Source organism: Kogia breviceps, chromosome 8 (genome assembly GCF_026419965.1).
Source record: "Kogia breviceps isolate mKogBre1 chromosome 8, mKogBre1 haplotype 1, whole genome shotgun sequence".
Taxonomy (NCBI): Eukaryota; Metazoa; Chordata; class Mammalia; order Artiodactyla; family Physeteridae; genus Kogia; species Kogia breviceps.
This window is the reverse complement of record NC_081317.1, coordinates 88,545,338-88,573,272: the sequence shown is the minus strand read 5'-3', so window position 1 is coordinate 88,573,272 and position 27,935 is coordinate 88,545,338. Positions and strand designations below refer to the sequence as shown.

Below are 27,935 nucleotides of genomic sequence, written 5' to 3'. Positions count from 1 at the left end.
TGAGGTTTGTTAGATCTTGAATTTGTTAGTTCTTGAATTAAATTCATACTAATTCTGTAAATTAAGTGTAGTGTGGGTCTCCCGGTAGGTGGCAACTATTTGACCACTTTTTCAATTTCTTCTATGGTTGTTATTTTATTTTCAGATATTCTGTATCACTTGGGTTGATTTTGATTTATATTTTCCTACACAATTTTAATCTCAGTGAGATTTTCTGGTTTAGTTATATAGAGTTTCAGCTAGTATTCTTTTATAATTAAACAAGTTCCTGTGTGTCTGTGGTTTTAGCCACTTCCTCATGGCATTAGGGGGTTTGTGTAGTGTTTTTTCTTTTGATTATCTGTGCCAGTAGTTTGCTTATTTTGTTGTCTTTTTAAAAAAAACAGTTCTTATAGTAATAATTTCAATTGTTCTCCTATTTTCTGATTTATTGGTTTCTATTGTCAGCTTTATAAATTTTTCCTGTTTTCCTTACCTTATGAGCTTCCTCTTTTTCTAGCTTCTTGAGTTGACTGCTTAGTTATTAGCTAGTTCAGTTAGTTGGTTTTCCAGGCTAGTTTGTGTACAGTCTGTTCTACTGAAGCATCGTGGTGAGCACCACATGACCTTCTGCCCTCTCTGGCACAGCTAGTTGGTAAGTGTAGCCTATTCACCTGCTGTGAGGCCAGGCTTGAGAGAGATGAGCGTGGTATAAATATTAGTGCTCATCCTATCTGCTTCTCCTTCCTTCCTGGGCACACGGAAGCTTCTCTGAGCTGCAAAATAATGGTAAATTGGTAAATCCATGTAAAGGTCATATTTTTATTGCAGTTTATCTATAGGTTGATTTTTTTTTCAAATAAAAAAGTTTTAAAAAACTATACCAGGGCACTAATTTCCAGAATAACCTGGATAGGGCCAGGCATAAATATTTTATAAATCTCTGTAGGTAATTCTGAAGCACATCCCTGCTTAAGAATCAGTTGTAGAGATGTTGGGGAAGAGGAGTTCGTTTCCTGATGAGCCACATGCACACCGGAGTTATGATGTGGCAGACAAATCCATTTGGGAAGGGGAGAGAATGGGGAGGGGGCAGAAGAGAGGAGACATGAGGAGAGGGAGAGGGAAAGAAGGGAGAGAAGGAGGGAGGGAGGGAGAAGAAGAGAGAGAATGAGAGCATAAGAAAGAGAGGGAGATTGAGCAGATGTGCAGAGGGAAGCACATGGCCTCAAGGAGAAAAGAACGAAAATAACTGCCTTAGCTCCTGTTAGCTTTCAAGTCCTCAATTCCAGCTGCCATGAGGCCTGGCTATAAAGCAGGCTATACAGTCCTTTCCTTGGACATTGATGAAGTCTACTTCATCCTTAAGATAACCTCTTTTCCTCTGTACTTGCTATACTTGGGCCAGCAGAAGTAGACAGTTGTTTCTTGTAACAAAAATAGCTCCTACTGGAACACTTGTTTAATGATAATTTTGACAGTTTATTAGGTACCAATAACTATTCTGTGTTACATACACCATTTAAATCAGTCCTTACAGTATTACCATTCCCATTTCATAGATGAGGGAAAAAGAGATACAGAGAGGTGTACTAATTTACCTAAGACTGTACAGTTAGTTAAGTGATGGATCTAGGATTAAGCCCATGTCCTTAGTCGTGATGCCAGTATACACTTGAGGCTAAAAATTGCCCAACATTTAGACAATTTTTAAATGCCCTCTTAACTTGGGGCAAAAAAAAGAAGTGTGATTATATACCATCTTTTAGAAATAAATGAGAATTCAATCAAAGCTGAATTCAGAGGCAATTGGGGTTTTTTGTATGCTTGGTTAACCTAATTTTTGTTTTTTATTTACAGGTTTGTTGCGTTTGTGTGAGAAAATGTGGCTTATTTGTGCTTGTTGGGATTTTTGAGATTTTTCTTTGTGGCCTATTATAAAGTCAGTTGTTTTTGTTTAAATCTACATTGTGGTGTTTATACTGATTTTCTCTGTAGCTCTCACTCCTCTTTAAAATTGTAAAATCACTGAGGTCAGGAATTATATCTTATTCATCTATTCATCTCTATAGTGACCAGAAGGTAATTACCTAGCTGAGATGGTTAACGAAAGTTAGTGGAGGGACTTGCCTGGTGGAGCAGTGGTTAAGAATCCGCCTGGCAATGCAGGGGACATCGGTTTGAGCCCTGGTCTAGGAAGATCCCAAATGCCATGAGCAACTAAGCCCATGCACCACAACTACTGAGCCTGTGCTCTAGAGTCCGCGCGCCTAGAGCCCGTGCTCCGCAACAAGAGAAGCCACCACGATGAGAAGTCTGCGCACAACAACGAAGAATAGCCCCCGCTCGCCACAACTAGAGAAAGCCCGCGGCACAGCAATGAAAACCCAACAAAGCCAAAAATAAATAAATAAATAACTTTATTTAAAAAACAAACTGGTGCTGTAGATTTGAAGAATGTTATACATGTAAAAATGCCAGAAAGAGATTCTGCCTCTCCTTTGCTTTGATCCATCCTCTATGCTCAGAGCAGAGATATCCAGATAGTGGCCTATTTTCAGGAAAATTTATAAGTTGAATAAGGCTCATTTGGAGCTGCATCCTAGGAGGCACATGCACATTTTAAAGTATGAAACTTTAAAAATATAGTTGTGTTTAGAAATGACTCTAATTAGCAGATGCAAACTGGTATATATAGAATGGATAAACAAGGTCCTACTGTCTAGCACAGGGAACTATATTCAATATCCTGTGATAAACCATGATGGAAAAGAATATGAAAAAGAATGTATATATAACTGAGTCACTTTGCTGTATAGCAGTAATTAACACAACATTGTAAATCAACTATACCTCAATTTAAAAAATGACTCTAAAAGCACATCAAAGATTCTGCTATTTAAAAAAATCATATATGTATATATTTTAAAATACATAAATATGAATATAAAATGTAAGATAAATATGTAATACATAAATATGTAAAATAGGGCTTCCCTGGTGGCACAGTGGTTGAGAATCTGCCTGCTAACGTAGGGGACACGGGTTCAAGCCCTGGTCTGGGAGGATCCCACATGCAGGGGAGCAACTAGGCCCGTGAGCCACAACTACTGAGCCTGCGCGTCTAGAGCCTGTGCTCCGCAACAAGAGAGGCCGCGATAGTGAGAGGCCCCCGCTTGCCACAACTAGAGAAAGCCCTCACACAGAAACGATGACCCAACACAGCAAAAATAAATAAATCAATTAATAAACTCCTACCCCCAACATCTTCTTAAAAAAAAAAAAAGTAAAGTAATATGTATATATGTTTAAAGCCCATATAATATTTGCATTGGCAAATAGAGAAGGGAGTAGGAACTGGAAGGAATCTTAATAACAATCTAGTGCATCTCTTTCATTTTACAGATGTGGAAACTGAGGCTCAAAGACTAAGCAATTTGCCCAAGCCTGCTCTGTTAGGCAGGACTAGACTATGGCCAGTTTTTAAAGTTCCCTGTGTGTAGCTAATAAATCATCCTTATTCAGATTCTGTTCTTCTTTAATATTTTGACTTCTTGAGCACTAAAACCAGAAAGTATATTCAAGTCTTATCAATACCACTGTTTCTTTCTTTCTTTTTTTTTTTTGTGGTTTGCGAGCCTCTCACTGCCGCAGCCTCTCCCGTTGCAGAGCACAGGCTCCAGACGCACAGGCCCAGCGGCCATGGCTCACGGGCCCAGCCACTCTGCGACATGTGGGATCTTCCCGGACCGGGGCACGAACCCATCCCCTGCATCGGCAGGCGGACTCCCAACCACTGCGACACCAGGGAAGCCCAATACCACTGTTTCTGATCATTTCTATTTGGATTCTCCCCAACCCCACCCCATTCCACCTCTTTGGATGTCAACTGCACAGATTTGGGTTATCATAATCCTTGGTTTATGATACACTTTCATCATTGGCCCATGGTTTAATTAATTCATTCATTCTAATGTGTGATAATAAGCATTTATGAAATCACCATCCCAAACGAAAACTGGGACCTTGACAATAACGTACAACTACACGTATGGTCTCCTCCCCCTCCACTGTCTCACTTCCATGTGAGGTAAGCATCTGAACTCATGTTCATCATTACCTTGCTTTCCTGTTTATGTAGTTTTATTGCATCTATATATTTTAATTTTAAAGGGTGTTATGTTGTATGTAATCTTTTGGAGTTCATTCTTTTCACTTGTTTCAATTTTGGTTGTCTCTGAGATCTGAGGAATTTTTTCCAAAGGTCTCATGATTTTCTTTTAATTCATCCTCATAGAGGGTATTTATGTTTGCCCAGTATTGACATACAATCAAGTGATTGATCTGGGATCTATGTGAAAATTTTTTGGCTGATAAATATTCTGATTTTTAAAAATTGAGATATAGTTAACACATACCATTATATTAGTTTCAGGTGTATGACATGATTCGATATTTGTATTTATTTATATGAAATTTTACAGCAATTCCCGGTCAGATCAAAGGCAGAGCACAAGAGAGTTGTAGACTGCCATTTTGGAGACCCAGCAGGCTGTGTGGAGTGAGCAGGGCACTGTCGTGGCTTTCCTAACTGGACCTTCATCTTGTAGATGGGTGTAATCCCAGTGAAACATTTCTCTCTGCTGCCACATCCAACACTGGCTGCTGGGTGTGGCAGCTGTCGTCAGGAACAAGTTGTGGGTAGGTTACCATGATGACTATCCCTCGGAAGGAGGCACCAAGGCAATGAGCATTCCTACAGGCCCCTCAGCTAGCTCTTCCACTCCTTTCCCAGGTTAGAATGTCCTTCCAATCTTCAGGGATTTAGAAAGACTCTTTACACAGATGGAAACAATAATAGTAACAAGCCATTTCACCATTAACAGTAAGCTGTTTCTTCACAAACCATGAATCTAAGACTAATTATAATTTGTTTCCTAACTTATATTAACTCATACCCAGATTCTAGCTGCCAAGGTCTTTTCTGCAGAATTTGTTCCAGTCCCTGCATCCTAATCTACATCCCAATTTGAAATTCTAACCTTTCCATTTCTCAACTTCACAGACTCTTTCCCCTGAACTCCCAGTCTTACTACTTTTTTCTTTTCTCCCATCCTACCAAATTCTAACTAAACACAATGAATTGCTATTTATTTATTAGCAAGTTAGACACTGGGCCAGCTGCTCTTTTTGCATCATCTCATCTACCATATCCTGCTCAATGAGGTAGTAACATTAGTTTACCCATTTTATAGATGAGAAAACTGAGGGCTGATGAGATGAATTTGGCCAATGTCTGTATCTCTAGTGACTAGGATTAGAACTAGTGTTTTTGTTGTGTTTCGTTTTACTTTTATATTGTGACGCCTTTGGCTCTAAGTAAAAGAAAACTTAAAGTGGCCTTAACAATAATGAAATTATTTCATAAGAAGGTTGGTTAAATCAGAGGCTCAACATTACCATCAAGGACCCAGGCCTTTCTATTCTGCCATCCACCCTGGACGGATTCAGGCTTTGTCCCCAGGTTAGCTTAGCTTTCCACAGGTTTCATGATGCCTGCCAAGGTTCCAGCATCACATCCACAGAATTTCTAGAGGCAGGAAAAGACATCATTCCTTCTTGTCCATCTCTCTTTCTCTAATTTGTTGTGCATCTTTTTAAGAGCAAAGAAACTTTTCCCAGGACACTCCTTCACTCCAGCAGATTTGCCCTCATATTGTCCAGGTTGCCACAAGCCCATGCCTAACCAGTCACTGGCAAGGGGAATGGGACTTCTATGATGGGCTTAGACTAATCAAGACTCATTCCTATGGCTGGCTCCAGCTTCCCTGAAGTTCCTGACTGCTTGGCAGAACGAAATTAAAGTTCTGTTAGGAAGAAGGGAGATGGGGTAGGGAATAGGTACGAAGTGTGCAACCAACAGTGTCTGTGACAGAATCCAGAAGTCTAGGTTGTTAGCCTTGACGTACTCCTGCTATTCTGGGCTCTCCCCTCAGCTCCCACCCTCACTCTAGCATATTTCCTGGGAGCCAAGTCCTCTCTAACTCTAGCTCTAAATGACACATACCAAGTGTCCACATACCAAAGTGTCCTTGGCAGAACACTGAGAAACATGAAATGTATTCTTTGGGGCCCTCTTGTGCAATTCCCAAGAAGTCAGTGACACATGCTTGGTTAGCCCAGGCACTGGCACAGTCGGGCGTGGGGAGGAGAGCAAAGGCTCTGAGTCCTGGAAAGGTGGACCAGCCTGAACCAGCCCTGAACCAGCCGCAAAGTTCTAATCATGCTCCCCTCCCACATCTTTTTCCCGGTCTGTACTGCTCTTAGGATCTGAATTGTTTTCTTAACAAATTCTAATTTGCCCCCTGATTAAACCTCAACATTACCTTCATATCTCCTTCCCTTGAACTCCCACAGTGAGAAAACCTGTAACCCCTGAATTTACTAACCATTCATTGATCTCCCGTTTGTGTTAGATGCTTAGAGACAATACTAAACAATAGGAAAGGAAATTAAGTTTTAGCAGCTGCGTGCCAGGTGCTGGGGTAAGTTCTTTCACACACACTATCTGACTTTATTTTTAACACCACCTTGGTAGGTTAGGCTATTTTAACCTTCATGTTAAGAGTTAGGGATTTCAGGTTCAGAAGAAGCCACCTGCTCAGAGAAGGTAAGGTCGGCTCAAGCTATTAGGAGCCCATGGCTGCCTGACTTCATGCCTGTGCCCTTTCCCCTACCCCACCATTCTGGCTTCAAGGTGTTTGTTACAAAGCACATTTGCATATGTTAATCTGAGCCTCACAACAGTAGCAGGGTGAATAGTAGCACCTGCATTTTATAAATGAGGATAGTAGGGTTCAGAGATACTAAATGACTTGCCCATAGGCATGTGGAGCATAGCCACGCTGATTCCCACTCCTCTGCACTTTCTGCCACTGTAGAGCGTGCCTGGCAGAGCAGGGCATATTTGTTGAATGGATGATGATCCGGATTATAGTAGTAATTCTTGTCCTTAACCTTACTGAAAATAAGCAATGTCACTGCCTAGAGGTCTTTAGGTTCCTTTTCTCTCTATCACCTCCCCCCTGGGCTTTCCTAGGAACTCCATCACCTTCAACCAAGACTCACAGAGTAGAATCCACATCTCCTCAGGCAGGTGCTCAGAGAGGGGCTTAAGAAGGAAGGGCCCTCTTTCGAGACAGAGCTCAATGGGCCTGTCAGTTTTTGCTCCCCCACCTCCCACTTCAGGGCTTCCTTTGGTTCTGCAGTGGCGAGACTGTACGTGGCCTTCTCCCTGCCCCCAGGTGGCAGGGCTGCCCTTGATCCAGAGTGGACGGACGGACCAGTGAGCCTCCACTCCCCTGCGGCCCGGGCCCTGACAGCCATCACTAGTGCCCCCACCCCTCTCTCCTCCCCGAGCCCCGCCTCCTGCCTCTGGGTCGGCCTCCCAGCCCTGGACACAGTCAGCACACACAGCCCAGGAGCCCGGCTCAGAGAAACGAAGAGAACTTCGCCTGGGTTCCCACGGCTATGGCTAGCACCTTCATACCAGGGCTGAACCCTCAGAACCCTCATTATATCCCAGGGTAAGACTTCTACCCAGAGCACACCCGTTTGCTTCTGGGAACAGGGGTGTAAAAGGGTGCAGAATTGTGCCACCTCGGCCATGGGGGCCAAGTGGACATTCTGTTATGGGAGGCTTATGGCTGGGATGTCTATGATGTTGGATGGAAAAGGAAAAGCAAGGGGAAGAGTAGTAGCCGCGCCTGCTATGAAGCTTTGTGTTGTGCTCTCCATGGTAACAGGGTAACAGCAGAGGGGAAGGGTTGAAAACCCAGATAGAGAACTAAGAAACGCCTGCTCAAAATATATACACAGCTGAGTCCAGAAGAGATCAGGGCTTCAGAGGTCTCTGCTTCTGCCTCTGGGGATGGTGAGGCCGGGGGATTCTGGAGGTGAGTGGGTGAGACTTGTGCTACAGGTACACTGGACACTGCCCGCTACTTCGGTTCAGCATGGGCCAGACCTATGGGCAGATGACTGGGCAGCTACTGCGCGGCTCTCCTGGCCTAGCCTGGCCCCCTGCCCACCGCACACTTCTGCCTCCCATCCGGCCTCCAAGATCTCCCAAGGGCCCCAGGAAAAGCCTGCCTGTCAGGCGTGGACACGAAAGGCTCAGCTCCAGCATGATCCCTGGGTACACAGGTATGTACACAGGTATGAACAAGTACCCCCCATCCCAGAACATGCGTCCCCCACACTAACAAATCGTCCTTGCCCCCTGCCTACCTAGGTTTTGTACCCCAGGCACAGTTCATCTTTGCCAAGAACAGCAGCCAGGTCTGGGCTGAGGCTCTGAATGATTTCACTCAGTGGTATGGGAGACAGAGGAGTCAGGAGCTGCCAAAGGAGGCCAGGGGAGAAAAAGACGTGGAGAAAGACCAAGAGCCAAAGCTGGAGGCAGAGGTGGAGACGGAAAAGGAGCCAGAGCTGGGGCAGGAGGCAGAACAAGTGAGACCGAGAAGGCTGATGGGGAGTACGAGGCGGGAGTGGGGAGCCTTACCTCTGTGTGGCCAGGTCTGGGGTGGTCATGTGTAGCATGGTTGTGGGACAGGGGATGTGGGCTAGACCGCCAGCCTCACCTCCCTGGGAGCTTGTGTTACAGCCCAGGGGCTGAACTTGATAGCCCTGTTTTTCTTCTATCAACTTCTCCTCAGAAGGCTTCGCCTTATTCCATGGATGACAGAGATCCTCGCAAGTTCTTCATGTCAGGTGAGAGGAAGTGGGTAATGACCAAAGGCCTGGGGAGGCGCCCAGGAGGTGCTGACTTAGTATCCCCCTCCCCTAGGCTTCACTGGTTATGTGCCCCGTGCTCGCTTCCTCTTCGGTTCCAGCTTTCCTGTGCTCAGCAACCAGGCACTGCAGGAATTTGGACAGATGAAGTCAGGGGGCAGATCCCAGAAGGATCCTAAACATCTCCCCTCACTTTCCAGGACCTACCCTCAGAACCTGGGCCTTTTACCTAAATATGGGGGCTATGTGCCAGGTGAGGACAGCCCCCAGAGGGAGGCTTTGGGGACTGGAATATTTGTGTGTGCGTGTGTGTGTGTGTGTGTGTGTGTGTGTGTGTGAGATAGGTGGAGGTGGTTTAGGGCTTGGAACTAGTAGATATGGGGAACCTTGGGTCAGCTTTATCACTGGGCAGAAAAGGAACTGACGTAGCTCCTAGTGGGTAGTTAGGACCAGATTTTGAAGGATAACTTGGAGGTTCTAGGCAACTGGCTGAGAAATAACTTTTCAATGCCTCTGGCTACAAATGACAGAATCTTTTGGCCACACAGGGTATAAGTTCCAGTTTGGCCGCACATATGGGCATCTCACCCACGATGCTCTGGGCCTCAGCACCATCCAGAAGCAGCTCCTGGCGTAGGTACCTAGGCTTCAAGTTCTCTCTTTCCTTTTCATCCTATCCCAGCCATCCTTTTGCAAAGAAGAAAGATGGTCTGGAGGGTGGGAGAAGGCACAAAGAGAGAATGGTTTGGAGGCCGAGCACCTTTTTTATTAATAGGTGTAATAAATAAATAAATAAATACATAAACAGAGCCTGGGCTCCTCCTCCCTCCTCTGACCACCAGGCACTGGCCACAGCCTACTTACAGCTGGGGGCTTAGGGAACTGGCCCCAATACTGTCACCCATCCTTCTCACCACCTGGCCTAGGGAACCCCACAAACGGGCCTTCTGGTCACCTTCCTCCACAGGGACATGCCTGTCTGTACCCATGGGAGGGCTGGCCAAGATGGGCCGGGGAAATTCTGGCAGCCCAGTGCTGCGTCCCTTCCCTCCTTTCCTTGGGGGAGATCTGGACGAGGTCACTGGGACAGTTAAGGGGGAGTAATTGATACTGAGCACAGGGATATGTGACCCCCAGCTCTCGGTCTACTCTCTGTAACCAAGCCAGAGGGCTTGGGAAGGGCTCTCAGGCTATGAGTCTAGGGGTTGTGAGGGTCCCTGAGGCCACCAGCATGCACAGGGCCTCAGTTTGGGCTGCTTCCAGGGGTTGGACTTGGAGTTGGGGTCAAAGTCACATAGGCCAGAGGCACCAGGCCAGTGTCAGGGCCACGGCTGCAGCGCAGCCAGTCTCCTCCGGCTGGCCCCAGCACCCGCAGGATGTCTCCCTTGTGGAAGCTCAGCTGTCCAGGGCCTGTGGCCAGATGGTGGCACAGTGCCTTCACCTCGCTGGGGAAACAACAAATGGAGGTCAGAGAAACCCCACCCAGAGCCAAACCCAGCCCCCAAATCCTTCTGTCTCCCAGGGCTCACCATGGAGTGCTGGAAGGCAGGGCTGGAGAGTGTGGCTCCTGCAGGCTCTCCTTGGGCTCTGGCTCCCGGCGGGCACCCACTGTTTGTGCCACTAGCTGGAACATGGACTTGTCCAGGCTGAGCCAGTCTGAGGGTAGCCTAGGGGATAGCGGCCGGGCTCTGGCTCTGTCTGTGCCCTGGCTTAGAGCAGGCCCCCCCACCCGTCTGTCTATACCAGGGGCTGTCTCTTACCTGTTTGTGGGCCGGGCCTCCCGCTGAGCGTTTCGGGACCCGAAGAGGTGTCCCCACTTGATGACACCAGGTGAAGGCTCTAAGGCTCCTTCCTCATTTTCTGCTGGGGGGGCAGTGGGCCCCTCCCTCTCCCGGCTGCGCCTCAGCTCAGCCAGTACAGAGTCAGGGGGGCTCCCCATCCAGAAAGGCCAGCCCCTTTCCCGGCCAAGGGTCTCCTCAGGGGCAGGGCAGGCCTCAGCTCCCTCCACGACTCCCTCTCGGGGGGGTGGCCCCCCACCTCCTGTCCCTCTCTTTTTCTCACTGCCGCTGCCGCTGCTGCTGTTGCTGGCACCCCGAGGGAACCTGGAACCCTCAGTGGAGCCATCGATGTAGACCTGGGAGCTCTGCATGAGCTGGTACCACCAGCCAGCCTGCCCACTGCGGGCCCACCTGCCACGCCCTGAGCCCCCAGCTGCCTCTGTCTCCTTCTCTTCTTCCTCATCTTCTCCACCTTCTGGGGCACCCACGCCCTTCACCCGCTCCCCACGGGCCGCCCCGGCCATGTCTGGAGACATGGGCCCTGGAGGGCCCTCCTGGCCCCGGGAGCGGGCCAGCTGCAGCGTCGAGTGGGCGGACAGCAGTAAGTCCTGGGACACCCGCAGCAGCTCCTTGTGCTGCCGCTGCCGCTGCCCACTCTGCAGCAGCCGGTGCTGGAACAGCAGGTCAAGGCTGAAGGGCAGGAGGGCGAGGGGCTGGAGCAGCAGCAGCAGCTCCTCCAAGAGGCCAGGGCACGCCGTACGCGCTGCGTTCAGGAAACCCCACGGCTGGTAGTGGGTCTGGATGATACCTAGGGGAGAAAGAGGGAGGGGCTGAGCCGCACAGAGAAGCAGAGCCCAGCCTGGGGTGGGCCTGTGAAAGGCAACCTGGGTGGAGCCACTGTGCGCTGCTGCACAGGCTGTGTGCCGTGCCGGTTAGATGCACTACAGTGTAAACGGTGCCTTCTGGAGTTGTGCAGTGCAGAAGCCCCACAATCTTAAGTGGCAGCCGTGAGTTCAGAGGAGAGAGGTTCCTGGCCACCCTGACTTCCAGATTGCCTGAGTATCCATCCTGCTGACTCCAAGGCTCTAACACAAGCAGAGGCTGGGAGAGGACTTGGGTAGAAGCCCAAGCCTTGAGGATGAAAGCTCGTGTGGTTCTCCTCCCCACCTCTAAGCATCTGAAAAGACAGCTGTGCCTCCCTCTTTTGATCCTCCGAGGTCTGGCCTCTGTTGAGTTTGCAAGACAGAGCAGCGTTCTGAGCATTACCTTCATGGTTATAGAGGTGATTAAACCAGAACTCCAGGGACCGGATGCTGTAGGGAGATAGGTGAAGAGAGTTGAGTCTTGTGTGGATATAGCCAGATGATAAGATACAAAGAAGACAGATATGGGGGGGGGCGGTCACAAACAGGGCAGAGGTATAGGTGAACACCTCCCTGCAATGGCAGTGATGCTACCTGGTTAATAGGGAGGGGGTGAACATGTGATTCACAAGCCAATCACTTCCTCTTAGAATGGAGTTGGCTTGCCCATGACCCAAGAAGTCAGGGCAGCTGCTGAGTGAGAGTACAGGATAGCTCAGGACCAAAGGGGATGACCTCGGTCCATACTTGAGAAAAGAAGGATACTGTGATGTGGGTGCCAAGGTGAACTGGGTCAAGCAGGATTTGGTAGCAGTGCTGGAATGGACAGGATCAGGGTTACAATATCCAAAGAAACTGAGAACCAGGTTAATTTCCAAATGAGCCAGATTATGGACTTGTAAAAGCAGAAGACCATGTTGGTGATCAGTGCCAGAGACTGATGGGTCTGGTGGGAGACCAGTGACCTACTGAGAGAGGATGTAGCTAGGTGGGGAAAAAGTGAGCCTGGGCCCTGGCCAGAGATCCTGCAGATCCACCCTTTCTGACCTAGTCTAGGGAGTTGGTTCTTCAGAGGTGCCAGAGCCCACGGGAGGGGACCGGTGGTTTGTAGATTTCCATACACTCACTTGAGCAGGCCGAGGATGAAGGCGTTGAAGCGCATGGTATGACTGGTGAGCTCTGGGAATTGGCTGACTTTGTTGTACAGGCCGTGCAAGACCTTGGTGGATGGGCCTGGGAGGAAGCCAGAGTTGGAGGTCACGTGCCCAGTCCTGGAACCCTAAAATTCAGCCTGGGGTCCCTATCTTGCCAGCCAGCACTTACCTAGCTGTGTGGAAGCCTCAACCACACTCCACGGGGTGTTCTTCCGTTGCCCGATGATGACATCCAGCACAAAGGCCTTGAGCCCGTCCTCCAACACCGCCCGGACCGCAGGGCACAAGTACTTCAGAACCAGGTGGCCTACATTGGGGCTCACAGAACTATTCCCCAGCTTTGCCTGTGGATGCAGTAGGGAAGTACAGGGTATCATCTGGAGCCTGACCTTGATCCTCTCTGACTCTCTTAGTCCTTACGGTGCTTCTCTTGCGATCCCCATCTCTAAGTACCCAACTCTGAGTTCTAGAGGCAAGAGAGCAAGGGCAGGTGGTAGCAGAGAATAGGTGAGGGTCAGCAGGGTAGAGCTCAGCTCTCCACAGTTTCTTGCCTACCTTTACCCCAGGATCCCGGCTTGTGCCAAAATGGGCCACGATGAGGTCTACAGCCGTGTTAATAGCTTTCACCAGCCCTGCAAGTGAGAATTTGATGTGACGGGTCCCTAATCAAGTACCTGGGCAACTCAGCTGGGACTGAGCCCTCAGTGGGGAGAGGGAAGGGCTTACACACACACACACACACACACACACACACACTCTCTCTCTCTCTCTCTCTCTCTCTCTCTCTCTCTCTCTCTCTCTCTCTCTCTCACTCTCTCTCTCTCTCTCTCTCACTCTCTCTCTCTGTCCCTGCACACACACCAGGCCCTGGCCTCTTCCTGTTTCTGCCTGGTTCTCAAGCCCCTCCTGTTTTCGCCTCCCTGCCCAGACCCACCTCAATGATTCCATTGTCAAGACACTCAACATCCTCACTTCCTTGCCCTCTTGCTCCAAACCTGGATCACTCTAACCATCTGTCCTCTCCACTCTGAGAAACCAGGCTATTATTGGCTGTCGCTGGAGGAAGTCCAGCGCTACTCACACCAGTGCCTGGGAGGGGCACTTCTTTGATGTGTGTCTTGTGGCACCCTTTGCTATGCCCTCAAGTTGCCTTGCCAAATCTTGACCCCTCTCTCAAGCCCTTGGCTCTACTTCACACAGAGAACAGAGGCCACTGGTGATGAATTCAACTTCCCTGACCATCCAAAAGACAGAACTACATTACAACTACCTTCCTTCCCACCTGCCCTCTCTTAATCCCTTTCCAACTTGGAGGAAGGTGGCTATTCCCCTTCTTGCCTAAGGTTCTTCCCTCTCCCGAAACTCTGAGTCCCCCACTCTGCCTCTGTGAGGGACTTTAGCTTCATCTTTCTCCCTTTCACAGGCTGCTTCTCTAAGGCCCGCAGTTATGCTCAATCTTCTCCCCATCATCTCACTTAAACAGGTCTGCTAAATAGACTGGTTCCTTGTCAGTCCTTACCTTATTAGATGTTACCATCATGTTTACCCAAACCGCTAGAGCTTGTAGCACTTGAGCTCCTCCAGTATAGCACATGGGAGTCTCCCTCACTACACTTAGCTCCCTGAGGGAGGAAACTAAAACCTGATTCTTAAGCATCTGATAAAGGATCCTTGCTCACCTGCAAATACTCACGATCCACAGTACAAAGACTTCTGCCTCTTGCCCCAGTACCCGTGCTAATTCCCTCCTAACACTTGGAGTTCTAAAACAGGGAAATATTCTGAAGGGCTAGATAGTAAGGCAACAGGCACAAATAGGTAGTGATAGCAGATTTCCCGTTCCGGAGCTAGGAGTAACATTCACCTTTTTTCTGAAGGAGGTCAATGGAAACGGCCTCTGAGTTGCCATCTGGGGACAGACAGAACTCAGCTGGAGGCTTCTCAGTCAAGGAAAAGGGGTCTTGGAAGTCAGGGCAGGTCAGTGGTAACGGCTTCACTACTTGACCTGAAAAGAAGAGAAAAATCAATCCCAAGCAATTCTCTTTCTGAGTTGCAGCTCAGTTCTGTGCCTCATACCCTCTGAGACGTGTGATTTGGGGACTGACCCCTTCTCTAGCCCCTCCCAGCTATGGCAGAGCCTGCCCTGGGTTCACTGGGGACCTGGCCCACACACCATTCAGCCGGCAGTTCAGATGGCCAGCAGCACCGAGGGAGCCAGGGAACTCAAAGATGGGGTTCCTTCGGGCCAGTCGACCATCCTGTGGCCTTCGGTCTAGGCTCCCTGACAAACCAGGTGGCCCTAGAGGGTTCTTCCTCCGGTATTCCCTCCACTTGAGTGCTTGAGGGGATAGATGGTTGGCTGAAAGCAGACAGATTAGCAAAAGAGACAGGAAATAGTTAGAAGACAGCATTTCATACCCACCCAGTGGGCCGATATAAAACATGAGGGTTGGGATGTTAGTCACAGATGCAAACACTGTAACCTCTGACCCCAAGCTGCAGTATAAGAAACCATTCAGTGGGGAGGTAGCTTGCTTGGGGTGGGGTGGGGGGCAGGCACTGAACCTCATACCATTATTGGGCCTGGAAGCCATGCTGCCCTCACCACCTCCCCGGGCCAGGCTCTCTGCCCGGCTGAGGCTAGATCTCCAGGAGCCCAGAGGAGGCAAGCTTCCTGTTCCATGGAGTCGGTACTCAGCCAAGGTCAGTATCTTCTGATGCTCCTTTTGTGGCTGCTGGGAGGAGGCAGGCCGGACAGCAGGAGGACAGGAGCGGCCCCATGGAGGTGGGCTTTCTGTGGCTGTGGTCTGCTCTGGGGGAGGGGAGCACGAAGTGGAGGCAGAAGAGTCGGTGCTGGGCCCAAAGGGGCCGGCACTCCGGATGGGGGAGTAGCTGCCCAGGGGTGACGGCCGTGAGGTTTGTGGCTCAGGCCCAGCTTTCCTGGCACCTCCGCTGGTGGACGCCTGAGACTCCCCTGAAGGAGCGTGGGCTGGGACCTGAGCAGTGGGGGCAGCCAGGGGGGCACGCTGCGGTGCACGGGTGCAGCCCGAGAGGCTGTAGAGCTGGGAGAGGCTGTGGAGGGCCCGGGACTTGGCCAGCTGCTTGGGGAAGTGGTGCTGGAACACGAAGGGCTGGATGGGCAGCGTGGTTGGCCTCTGCTCCTTGCTGTAGCGAAGGACTGGTCGGCTCTCAGCACCACCCCCTGCGGCAACAGGGATGGAGAAGGAATCAGACGAACACTGAAACTCAACACGAGGGGAAGCCAAGAAGCAGTCAGGAGATGATGCTCCCTGGGGAAGGGGGATGGAGAGGGGCAGGACCTGGCTGAAGGAACTGAATGGGGCAGGGGTAATTCAAGTTTGTGGAATGTGCTCCTCCCGTCTTTTGTAAAACTTTTCCTAGTGTTTTTATGATATTGACCTGTCTTGTATCTCTTGACTGTTCAGCCCTTCTTCACTTTCTTGACTTCAAAGATGGGTGTATCTTAAGGCTCAATTCTTATATTTCACTCTACACTTTCTTCCCTGCCTTGTTCACGTTCAGACAGTCGTACAGGTGACTCCTGAACCCATGGCTTTAGCCCCAACCTTCTTCTTGATCTCTAGATCATTCTGCTTTAGGGTTCTGCTTTCATTTAAAATATGCCATTTTAAAACACCTCATTCATTCTCCTGATGATTTCTATTTCTGCCAATGGAAGAACCATCATTTTCTCTGTTTCTAAGGCCTAAAGACTTGGAGTTAGTAATATATTTTCAGGGTCAAGATGTTAATTTACTTCAAGCTTTCGCCCATCATCCCCTATCTCCACTAGAGACGACACATTTCATTTTTGAGCAAATCTAACCACAGTAAAATATCTCTTTACTTGCAGCTAGAATCAGCCTCCTGTCACCCTATCCACCCTACTCCCACTCTCATGATCCTGGTATCGAAGCCCGAGGGTCCACATCTGCTTCCTCTACATAGAGGTGTGTTCCCCAGGAGTGGTCCTCTCCTGTTCTTTCAGCCAGTCTTCTAGTCAGTGTCCCTCAAAACATGGGTCTCACTCCAAAACATGGGACGCACTCACACAACAGGACACCGCACAGAGGGAAAGTCTTTGTGTATGGGCTGTGCAGCTAACGAAACACTGCACACACTGTAAACATGTGAAAGAACACAAGGTGGCGCTATAAGCATCCATACCACCTGAAACCCTGGGTGTGGCTCATTGGCACCCCTGGCTCAACAGTTCTGAGGAAGGAATTAGTATCCATACTTGAAAGATCTGGGTATTGGAAATTTAGAGATTAAGTCATTCGCCCAAGGTCACACAACTAGAAAGCGGCAGAGCTAGAATTCTGCCTAAGTCAGAGTTTGACTTCGGGGCTAATGTTCTCTTTACCACATTGTACTACACGTGAAATGATATCAGGCTGGATTTTCCTAGTCCTCGTCTTTCCCCATTTGTTTACTTCAGCGAGTCTTAAGGGGATGGTGACCACAAGCCTGTAAGGCAGATGTTTCAGAACCACTCTCAGTGGACATTTTCAGACTACACCCTCCCGCTTTTCCCAGTCAGTGATCAGAGAACAACCCTTGTCATTCTCCCTTGCTCACTGTGCTCCAGCAATACCTTCTTCTGTCCTTCACCATGCCAAGTTCATTAACATCTCGGGGCCTATTGTACTCGCGGAAATTGTCTCATCATTCAGGCATCAGCTCAAGCATCACTTCATTAAGACCTTCTCTGACCACCCCAGTCCCTCTGGCAAGTCATGCTCTCATCACCCTGTTTTATTTCCTTTTTAGCCATTTTTCACTATCAGAAATTATCTTATTTGTTTATTGTCCATTACTCCTTATAAGGGCTCCAGAAAAGCAGGGATTTTTAAATTGTTTACTGCTGTATCCCCAGTGCCTAGAACAGACCCTGGTACATGGTAGGTACTGAATAAAGATTTGTTAAATGAATGAGTCCTCACTGTCACCGTCGGTTCAGTATAGTCTCACTGCATTCAAATCTTCTCACATATACCAGCTTTAGGAAGTATTTTATTTCCTGTGGCGCTACTGCCCACAGAACAAAGTCTAACCTTCTCAGTCAGGTAGGTGTCCACACCTGCCACAAATTAGCTGCTCTCCCCTCAAATGTCCACACCTGCCATGCTCATTGACACCACTCTCCCCCCACAATTCCCATCTTTAAGCACACTGCTTTTCCTACTGGGAATGTCTTCATCCTCTCCACTTATTTAAATACCAAATTTCAAGACGGAGCTGACGCTGGCTATCAGAGTAGGCCCTCCCAATCCCAGCTTTACTGTACGTGCTATGCAGAGTATGTCTGAATGAGACTATCTATTCCTACTCTTTAAAAAATCCTCCCTGCTAAATTCTCAGGGAGTAAGATCAGGGAAGGGGGAGGGGTATCTACTGTGGGGAGTGGGTATCAGTTCTACCTTCAGGGAATACAGGGAATAAGTTTTCTCATTTTCTATGTGACAGCCCTTAAGAAAATTGGAGACAGAGACCACATTCACCCAAGTCTGTTCTTCTGTAGGCAACACAGCCCCAGCCCCTCAGTTCCCTCTTAAAATGGAGTGTTCAGAACTTCCAGGTGGGCTCTAAGTGGTTCACAAGGGTGAGGGGGACTATCAACTCCTCCCTTCTCGAGTCTCTAAATGAATCCAACCATTTTAACTTTTTGGAAGCCCTTCCAAACTGCTGACTCATTCTGAGTTTGCAATCAATTAAATATCCCAAATCAACTCAAGTACAGCTTACATTATCAAAGTTCATATTGGTCCCTGAAAGAACAAAACGTTCCTTCCCGACTTGGTAAAACCCTTTTGAATCTTGATTCTGCTGCTCAGAATCTCAAAGAGATCTCACTTCCTTTGTCATCATTTTTTGATATAAAAAAAGTTGTACAGAATCAAGAAAAAAAGCCCTTTGGTAAGTCACTGGAGACTTATGGAACAAAACAGCATCTCAATATGAAAATTCTTATCTGATAGTAAAAACACTTTGGGGCTTCCCTGGTGGCGCAGTGGTTGAGGGTCCATCTGCCGATGTAGGAGACACGGGTTCGTGCCCCGGTCTGGGAAGATCCCACGTGCCGCGGAGCGGCTGGGCCCGTGAACCATGGCCGCTGAAGCCTGCGCGTCCGGAGCCTCTGCTCCGCAACGGGAGAGGCCACGACAGTGAGAGGCCCGCGAACCGCAAAAAAAACCCCAACAACAAACAAACAAACAAAAAAACACTTTTAAGGCCTCTCCTCCCATCTCTGACCAGGACTGCTCCTGCCCTCAGAGTGCAAGCCACAGCATCCCCTGTGCCTAAATTTCACCCACCAGACACTGCAATCTCAGAAGAGTGTGGGTTCCAAAGGACTCTGGCCAATCCCTGCTGTTTCTGACCCCCCTCTTCCCTAGAGACCCTCCTGCATCCCTTCCCCAAGGGCACCTCCTCTGTGTACGTTTAGGAGTGTGAAGTCTTCTGATAGACTGTGATCTCCCTAACAGCAGAGATAACACCATTTATGCTTTTTTAACCCCTTTCATTTGAGAAGCCAACAGACCAAGCTAAGGCTACAGACAGCCAATTCCCCTTTATCGATCTTTTCCCTGCTTTATCTCCCCTTTCCTTCCAAACCTTCTGAGATCTGGCTTCTACCCTGGCCACTCCCAAATGCTGCTCTTGGCATTCTTCAGCCTTAATCCTAGTGATTTCTTTTCAGAACTCATTTGTTGAACTTAACTCTTTTTGAAATGTTCTCCTCCTTTGGCTCCTGTGACTTCACCCTCTCCTGGTTTTCCCTCTATTTTCTTGGCTAATTTTGCTCAGTCTCCTTTGAGGGTTGCTCTGCTCAACCTTAAGTCACTGTATCCCCAGGGCTCTATCCATCATTCCCTTTATAACTCTACACATTCTCCCTGGATGTTCTCATCCACTCATAGCTTCAACTACTATTTTTATTCCAATGACTCTCTGATCACAGGGGTCTCCTGACCTCCAGGGAGACATCCTTTCTAATCTACCTTCCACCCAAACAATCAGTGATCTTTCTAAAATGCAAATCAAAACATGCCACTATGCTGTTACAAACCAAAAAATGCCACTTCCCTGATTAAAATCCTTTAATGGTTCCATCCACATTCCGCTATGGCTATACTAAATTATTTGCAGTTTCTGGGAAGCATCAAGATATTCTGTGCCTGGGCTTCCGTGGTGGCGCAGTGGTTGAGAATCTGCCTGCGGATGCAGGGGACACGGGTTCGTGCCCCGGTTCGGGAAGATCCCACATGCCGTGGAGCGGCTGGGCCCGTGAGCCATGGCCGCTGAGCCTGCGCGTCCGGAGCCTGTGCTCCACAACGGGAGAGGCCACAGCAGTGAGAGGCCCACGTACCACCACCAAAAAAAAAAAAAAAATACATTCTGTGCCTTTGTGATTTTGTATAGACTACTGTATGGGCCTAGAATGTTCTTTTTACGAGTCTCCACAAAGCCTATTCCTAATCATTTTTCTAGACTGTGCTTAAATGTAAACTGTATTAGCATTCCTCTGACATTCTGGTCTGTTTAGCTATCCCTCTCATAGACTCGTACCACACACTGCCAGCTCTACATTTTAATTTTGTTTCCTTTTCTGTTTCCACCCTTCATCAGAATTCCTTGAGGACTGAGATTGTTCCTCTCATCTATCACCAGCACCCACTTAACACAGAGCTTTTAAAAAAATAATTACTTAAGTGTAATAAAGTAAATAGGGAAAGAGCTGGCCTGGGAGGCTTAAAGGTTATGTGTCAGGTCTCAGGTTCTTTGAAGAGTGGCTACAATCACTGATCAAAGAATGAACTTACTGACACCCAGGGTGGTTTGCCTGTTGGACATTTCCCTTAAACACTGTAAATTCCTTAATGTCCAAAATGGAACTCATGCCTTATTGCTTTTCCAGTAAATCTACTTCTGTGTTTGCAGTCCCTAACCATGTATCAACATCTTTCCAGTCATCCAGGCTTAGAATCACAATCTTTTGAGTACTTCCTTTCCCGATACATCAATCTCTAAGTTGTGCTAATTTTATCTCCTTGGTGTATTTTTTATTCTCCATCCTCCTTCCCCCTATTACAACTGTAGGACATGCTCTGGACTGGAAAGATGATTGATCTAGGCTGAGGAACCTCTAGTGGTATGCGTGGGGTGGTGGGCAGGGCCCTACTACTGAGGAGGCCATGCACACACCCTGGTATTCTCCAGCCTTTAGGTTCCTTACCGTCAGCTCTAGCTCTTGCATCCCTCTGGGTATGGCTGCTGGCTGGGCTCCCTGGGAGAGCAGGCCCTGGATCCATCAGCTGGGCCAGAGGGCCTTGCCCAGCAGCTCTGAGGCCAGCAGGTGGCATCTCACTGGACTGGGGGCCCTGACAGACCTGGGTGGACCAGGGCTCTGGGTCAACTAGGTCCAGGCCTGGCCCCAAGAGCATGGGTGGTAGGCTATGGCTACAGTGAGTGCCCTCATCTAGTGGGCCCATCCTGTCTTGCTGGGCTTCCTGGATGGGTGAGAACTCCTGGGAGGAGTCCCCAGTGCTCACTCGCAGTGGGGGGGAGCCAGAGCCTGCAGCTTTCTTCCGGCCCTTGGCGAGTTCAGCAAAGGAGGTGACCCGCCGAGGTGGGGAACTAGGCCCAGTCAGGGCTGCAGGGCCCTCACTCAGGCGTACTGGGCAACTCAACATGCGTTCCAGTGAGCCCAGGCGGATAGGAGGGCTGCGCTCTAGGCCGCGGTCGTAGCTTCGAGAGCGCTGACGTCCAGTGCTGAGGTTGGGGGGTGAAGTATTGGTGTACACCTGCCCCTCGATCACAGTGGGGCCCACGGGAGCTGGTGCTTCCACTTCGGAACCCACTGCTTCTTGTTCCTCTGGCTGGACTTCTGGCTTCTGGAACAGGTAATACTCAGAGGGCTGGCTAGGGCCAGGGCCTGGTGCAGGACTTATCTTGGTGTGTTCCTCTGAGCAGCTGGTGATGGAAGAGCCAGCTGGGCTTGGGGATGACTGGGAGGACAGGTCACAGGTGACAAGTTTATAGTAATTCTGTGTGGCCACAACAAGACGGGCCTGGCTCTGGAAGCAGGCTGTGAGGTCAGCCACGGCTGGGCAGGGCTCACAGTGCGAGCGGTAGGAGTTGCAGTTGGCATCAAGTTCAGGAGACGAGGCATGAGGACACCCGTAGCCACCTTCCCTCCCTCCACTGTCAGGGTGGTGCGACTCACAAGACATCTTAGACTCAGCTGGGGAGGGCTGCAGGTCCAGGTAGAAGGCGCTGGGGTCTGAGTGGCTGCAGAAGGAAGAGTCGCTGCAAGATTGCTGGGCAGAGTTGAGATTGGCGTGGGAGTTGCCGTGCATCTTGTTGTAGAGGGTGCTGAAGGTGACCAGCACGCCGTCTGAGCTGTTGCAGGAGGAGTCGCTCACATAGCCCATGGACTGGTCAGCCGTCTCGGACTGACTGGATGTGCTACTGCAGCGGCAGTGCTGGGGTCCTGAGCCTGAGCATCTGGGGTTCCTTGGGGATTCATCTGAACTGAGCTTCCATTCCTGGTCGAAGGAAAAGCCAGAGGTATCACTGGCTCCACCTCCACTGCCACACCCACCAGGGCCCCCATACTCATCCAGCTCCATGGTCTCTGCTTCCGGCTCTGGCCGGCAGCTGTGGCTAGTGCTGCACTGCTGGGCATCCAAGGCGGTCACTGGCTCCTGTTCCTGCCCCTCCACCACTCCAGCCCGACTACGCGTTGCCTCCCATGGCCTGCCCACTCTGGGGCCAGGTGGTGGCAGCTGGAAAGAGGAGGGATGGAAGGGGGGCTGGCCAGCCCCGTGCAGGTGGAAGGACTGCTGGGTGGCACTGTCACCAATGCTGTCATCATACAGGTCACCAAGTCCTGGCTCAGCAATACCCTCTTGCAGCAAAAAGGGATTGTATCGTTTAGGGGCCCCGGGGCCTCTTCCATCCCGACCCCTGTTCCTGGTGCTGTCTGAAGATCGTGCAGATCCCCCGGGAGCAGAATGCAGACTGTTGTATAGCAGGGAGTCGGCTTGTCCCAGGTCTTGATCAGGCTGGGTGATGCCCAGCTCAGGTGGGCAGAAGGGATTGGGTCTTGCGCTCCCATTACCTGCACTTGCCCCTCCACAGCACTGCCTGTCTGGGACTTGACAGTGTACCAGGGGGATGTGGTGGACGATGAGGGTCTCTCCAGTCAGCTTTGGGGGACTATCCATTCTGGAAAGTTCGAACAAGGGCATCAACAGCACCAGACACTGCCCCCGGAGCCCAGTGGGGCAGAACACATTTCATCAGGAGAGCTTGGTACCTGGAGAGAGAGGGAAAGAAAGGGAACCTAATGTCACCTTCCCGAAGTCAGGGACATGCCTTTACCCACATCATTTTCAGATGGAGAAGAGCCCAAGAGGAAAAAAGATTCAGAGTCAAGATGGAGCTGGATAATACAGCCCGTCAGGGCACATTTTCTGCATTGCACAGGTCCAGCTCATGAGTTCCCCTTCATTTTAAGTTCGTCATGCATCCACTTGCAACAAAATGCCACATCTGAAGGTCTGGGGAATCTCAGGGACAGCATTTTCTCCTTCTCTTTCTTAGCAGTAAATAACGACTAGTCCTGAGTACAAAAAATGTATGAATAATGACATAACTAAGAAAAAACCGTCTAAGATGCCTGAAAGGGTACTAGGCACTGAGGAGATACAGAGATGTCTTAGACACAGCTACAGCACGTTTACAGATCAGGGGGGAAATCACAAATAATGTATCATGTATGCATAGCAATAAGCTATAATTTTGCAAGAAAGATAAATTTTAATGTATTATATCATTTGACGCCTATGTCATCTTGGACACCTTTTCTCCTCCTCTGATACCCAGAATACCTGTCCCTCTCTGATGGCTGTGGGCTAAGGATCCGCACTCTCTCCACTACTATATTGGAGCTTCTTCTTCTTCTTTTTTTTTTTTTTTTGTGGTACGCGGGCCTCTCACTGTTGTGGCCTCTCCCGTTGTGGAGCACAGGCTCCGGACGCGCAGGCTCAGCGGCCATGGCTCACGGGCCCAGCCGCTCTGCGGCATGTGGGATCTTCCCGGACCGGAGCATGAACCTGTGTCCCCTGCATCAGCAGGTGGATTCTCAACCACTGCGCCACCAGGGAAGCCCTGGAGCTTCTTGAATAGAGACCGAGTTAGGCATCAGACTACTAGTATGGCTGATGCCAGCCTCTTCCTTCTCAAGGTGGGTAGAGGTCTGTTTTTATCTTTTTTGTATCATTCTAGCACAACATCAGATAAGGCTTGGCAAACATGAGGCATAATATATCTTTTTTAAAAAAAAATTAATTAATTTATTTTTGGCTGCATTGGGTCTTCGCTGCTGCGCACGAGCTTTCTCTAGTTGCGGCGAGCAGGGGCTACTCTTCGTTGAAGTAGGCGGGCTTCTCATTATGGTGGCTTCTCCTATTGTGGAGCACGGGCTCTAGGCACATGGGCTTCAGTAGTTGTGGCGCGTAGGCTCAGTAGTTGTGGCTCGCAGGTTCTAGAGCGCAGGGTCAGTAGTTGTGACACATGGGCTTAGTTGCTCCGCAGCATGTGGGATCTTCCCGGACCAGGGCTTGAACCCACGTCCCCTGCATTGGCAGGCGGATACTTCACCACTGCGCCACCAGGGAAGTCCCCAGGCAAAAAATATTCTTAATATTTATCTAGCTCAGGGTACAGATCTGAAGTGCCCAGATTCTGCCCAGTTTTAGCCAAAACTTTAACTATGAGGGTCCCCTAAAAAGTCTTCTCTTCCCAGTTTTACTTTGATAGGTTAAATTCAAGTTCTCTACACAGAGCCCATTCTAAGCTTCTCTGGTCTCTTGGCTGGACCATGGCAGAATGGCCTCCTCAAGTTCTAGTCTCCTGTGCTACCAAGTTCAGGTCCCAAAAGACTTCACTTGCTCAGACTTCTCCTACCTAATTTCTCTTAATCCATTCATTTCTCTTCTTTTCCTTATCATTCCTGTCATTTTCCTTACCTACCATGAGTCTAAACCCCTCACTGCCTATAAGTTCTCCATCATTTAGTTGAACCCGTATACCACCAATTTTAAAAAGTGTAACTCATTTAGATCACAGGATCAGAGCTCTTCATGTGGAGTACAGTAAAGAGCCAGGCAAGTCACACATGCACAAGGACATGAACAGGCAACATACAAAAGAAAAAATTCAAATGGCTAATAAATACATGTGCAAGGGACACTATTAAATATATTTTTGTGTGTTAAGTTAAATTACATTAAAATTAAAAAGCAAGTATTTACCTTCTTTCTTCCTCCTTTCCTTTCTGAGAGGAAGGCTCCTCTGTTGGACTTCCCAAGCCTTTGTGTGTTGATTGAGGTAAGGAGTAGATATGCAGAAAGGCAGAAATCAGAGAGGCTAAACTGAGCCACAAGGCTAAGAGTTACAGAAGAAAACAAGGGAGTGAATGCATTATCTTAGATTAAGATTAAGATTGGATGCTTTCTTAGATAAGATACCAAAAACACAAGTGATAATAGAGAAAATAGATAAGGTAGATTTCATAAAAATCAAAAACCTTTGTGCCTCAAGGGAGACCATCAAGAAAGTGAAAAGACAACTCACAGAATGAGAGAAAGTATTTGCAAATTGTGTATCTGATAAGAGACTTCTGACTAGAATATATAAGGAACTCTTACAACTCAACAATAAAAAGTACATAACCCAATTAAAAACTGGGCAAAGAACTTGAATAGACATTTCTCCAAAGAAGACATACAAATGATTAATAAGCACACGAAAAGATGTTCAACATCATTAGTCATTAGAGAAATAAAAACCACAACGAGATACCACTTCATTCCCACTAAAAGGCAATAACAAATGCTGGTGAGGATGTGGAGAAACTGCAACCCTCAAACAGTGCTGGAGCCACGAGCCACAAAGTGCAGTCACTTTGGAAAAACAGTCTGGCAGTTCCTCAAAATGTTAAAACATAGAGTTACCATATGACTTAGAAATTCTACTCCTAGGTATAAACCCAAGAGAAATGAAGACATATGTTCACACAAAAGCTTGTATACAAATATTCACAGCAGCATTATTCACAGTAGCCAGAAAAGTGGGAACAATCCAAATGTTCATCAACTGATCAACAAATAAACTTAATATGGTATACATAATGGAATATTATTTAGTGATAAAAGGAATGAAGTACTGACACATGCTACATACAGCATGATGGACTCTCGAAAAGGTAAGTGAAAGAAGCCAGTCATAAAAGGCTTCTTTGTATGATGTTATATGATTCCATTTACGTGAAATGTCCAGAATAGGCAAATACACAGAAACAAAAAGTAGAATAGTGGTTGCCAGGGACTGAGGGACTGGAAGATGGGGAGTGAATGCTAATGGGGATGGAGGTTCTTTTCAGGGGTGATGAAAATGTTCTGCAATCAGACAGCGGTGATGGTTACACAAGTCTGTGAATAAAATAAAAACTTCAGAGTTTTATGGAATGTGAATTATGTCTCAGTTTTATAAAAGAGTGGATTTTATGGTATGTGAATTATACCTTAACAAAGCTGTTAAGATATAATTTTTAAGTAGGAAAAAAGATGAAGGTTTATGGGAAGAGGGAAGGGAACCAAGGTTTAGCAGTGGAGAGGAATGGGTATTTGCAGAGACAAGATGAGAAAAAGAAAAGAGAGGAACAGCTGCCTTAAAGTATGGGATTTTGTAGAGAAGGATAAAGATAATTTTTAGGAAGTTTTGCTATGAGGTACGTGAGATAATTTCCCCTTCACCCCTTCCCATCTCTTCTCTTCCTTTGCCAAGAAAACTTTGAACTCAAATATATATGCCACAAGGATAAAAGAAAGTTGGGAACACACTAAAATTCCAACAATAATCAGTTTTAAAAGTACAGAACAGGGACTTCCCTGGTGGCGCAGTGGTTAAGAATCTGCCTGCCAATGCAGGGGACATGGGTTCAAGCCCTGGTCCAGGAAGATCCCACATGCCGTGGAGCAACTAAGCCCACGTGCCACAACTACTGAGCTTGTGCTCTAAAGCCCACGAGCCACAACTGCTGGGCCCGGGTGCCACAACTACTGAAGCCTGTGCACCTACAGCCCATGCTCTGCAACAAGAGAAGCCACCGCAATGAGAAGCCCTGAGAAGCCTGTGCACCACAACGAAGAGTAGCCCCTGCTCACCACAACTAGAGAAAGCCCACGAGCAGCAGTGAAGACCCAACGCAGCCAAAAAACAAAAATGAAAACGTACAGAACAGATTATCATTAAAACAATGTTGTGTTAATTTGATTATTATTGACTTGAGAAAATATTCACAAACTATTAAGTGAAAATAGCAGATTACAAACAGAATTTACAGTATGACACCACTGTTGTAAATAAATATATCTCTATATCTGTCTTAGTCCATTCAGGCTGCTATAACAAAATACCTCAGACTGGGTGGCTTTATAAACAGCAGAAATGTATTTCTCACGGTTCTGGAGGCTGGGAAGTCCAAGATTAGGATGAAGGTTCCAGCATGGCTGAGTTCTGGTGAAAGCCCACTTTCTGGTTCATAGCTGGCACCTTCTACCTGTGTCTTCACATAGTGTAAGGGACAAGGGCTCTTTCTGTTTTATAAAAGCGCTAATCTCATTCAGGAGGGCTCTGCTCTCATGACCTCCCAAAGGCCCTACCTCTTACTACCATTACCTTTGGGACTTAGAATTCACATGAATGGGGGGGAGGGGACACACAGACATTCAAACCATAGCAATATACATGGAAGAAAACTTGAAAGCATAAACAGTACCAAAATCCAAGGGTGCTCAGGTCCCTTACATAAAATGGCATAGTATTTGCACATAACCTACACACATCCTCCCGTTTACTTTAAATCATCTTCAAATTACTTGTAATACCTGATACAATGTAAATGCTATGTAAATAGTTGTCAGAACATGGCAAATTCAAGTTTAGCTTTTTGGAACTTTCTGGAACTTTTTTTCCTGAATATTTTTAATCCTTGGTTGGTTGAATCTATGCATGCACAACCCGCAGATATGGAGGGCTGACTTTACAACAAAATGTTAACAGTGATTATTGCTGTTGAGTGATTTTCGATTATTTTTAAATTTTATTCTTTTTGTTTCATCTAACTTTCTAATAAATATCTGTTATGTACATACATACATATTTATTTATTTTTGGCTGTGTTGGGTCTTCGTTGCTGTGTGCGGGCTTTCTCCAGTTGTGATGAGCAGGGGCTACTCTTCGTTGCGGTGCACGGGCTTCTCATTGCAGTGGCT

General features: G+C 48.1%; 2 protein-coding genes across 23 annotated transcripts in view; one reads left to right on the top strand and one right to left on the bottom strand.

Annotated features, from left to right (window-relative positions):
• The first annotated feature begins 4,214 nt into the window (after window positions 1-4,214).
• CIMIP2B (ciliary microtubule inner protein 2B) lies at window positions 4,215-9,581 on the top strand. Of its 4 annotated transcripts, none has more exons than XM_059071683.2 (6): window positions 4,215-7,565; window positions 7,961-8,184; window positions 8,273-8,490; window positions 8,700-8,751; window positions 8,973-9,025; window positions 9,321-9,581. In XM_059071683.2, the coding sequence occupies exons 1-6, from the start codon at window positions 7,510-7,512 to the stop codon at window positions 9,558-9,560; spliced, it is 843 nt and encodes a 280-aa protein (XP_058927666.1). In that variant the 5' UTR covers window positions 4,215-7,509; the 3' UTR covers window positions 9,561-9,581. The 4 variants fall into 4 exon arrangements, with proteins under 4 accessions (XP_058927666.1, XP_058927668.1, XP_058927665.1 ...); XM_059071685.2 differs by having other exon boundaries at window positions 8,828-9,025; XM_059071682.2 differs by having other exon boundaries at window positions 8,697-8,751.
• Window positions 9,517-27,935, bottom strand: part of RUSC2 (RUN and SH3 domain containing 2) — a 61,129-nt gene continuing 42,710 nt past the window's right edge. For 8 of the 19 annotated variants that reach the window (XM_059071644.2, XM_067039629.1, XM_067039633.1 and 5 more), the window contains 11 exons: window positions 20,828-22,912; window positions 15,140-15,769; window positions 14,741-14,926; window positions 14,432-14,572; window positions 13,123-13,199; window positions 12,737-12,911; window positions 12,541-12,646; window positions 11,817-11,863; window positions 10,533-11,358; window positions 10,302-10,439; window positions 9,517-10,217 (listed from right to left, as the gene is read on the bottom strand). In XM_059071644.2, the coding sequence (XP_058927627.1) occupies window positions 10,016-10,217; window positions 10,302-10,439; window positions 10,533-11,358; window positions 11,817-11,863; window positions 12,541-12,646; window positions 12,737-12,911; window positions 13,123-13,199; window positions 14,432-14,572; window positions 14,741-14,926; window positions 15,140-15,769; window positions 20,828-22,844 (4,545 nt within the window). In that variant the 5' untranslated portion in view covers window positions 22,845-22,912 and the 3' untranslated portion in view covers window positions 9,517-10,015. Of the gene's footprint in view, window positions 10,218-10,301; window positions 10,440-10,532; window positions 11,359-11,816; window positions 11,864-12,540; window positions 12,647-12,736; window positions 12,912-13,122; window positions 13,200-14,431; window positions 14,573-14,740; window positions 14,927-15,139; window positions 15,770-20,827; window positions 22,913-24,911; window positions 25,045-27,935 lie in introns of all 19 variants that reach the window. The other 11 variants (XM_067039632.1, XM_059071643.1, XM_059071646.2 and 8 more) reach the window with 4 other exon arrangements.

What these genes read in the sequence shown, in the direction of transcription:
- CIMIP2B (XM_059071682.2), top strand. Translation starts at nt 7,510, where the DNA reads ATGGCTAGCACCTTCATACCAGGGCTGAACCCTCAGAACCCTCATTAT. An exon ending in AACCCTCATTATATCCCAGG is followed by an intron (nt 7,566 to 7,960) that starts GTAAGACTTCTA and finishes CTTGTGCTACAG; the next exon opens with GTACACTGGACACTGCCCGC. An exon ending in TCGCAAGTTCTTCATGTCAG is followed by an intron (nt 8,752 to 8,972) that starts GTGAGAGGAAGT and finishes CTCACTTTCCAG; the next exon opens with GACCTACCCTCAGAACCTGG.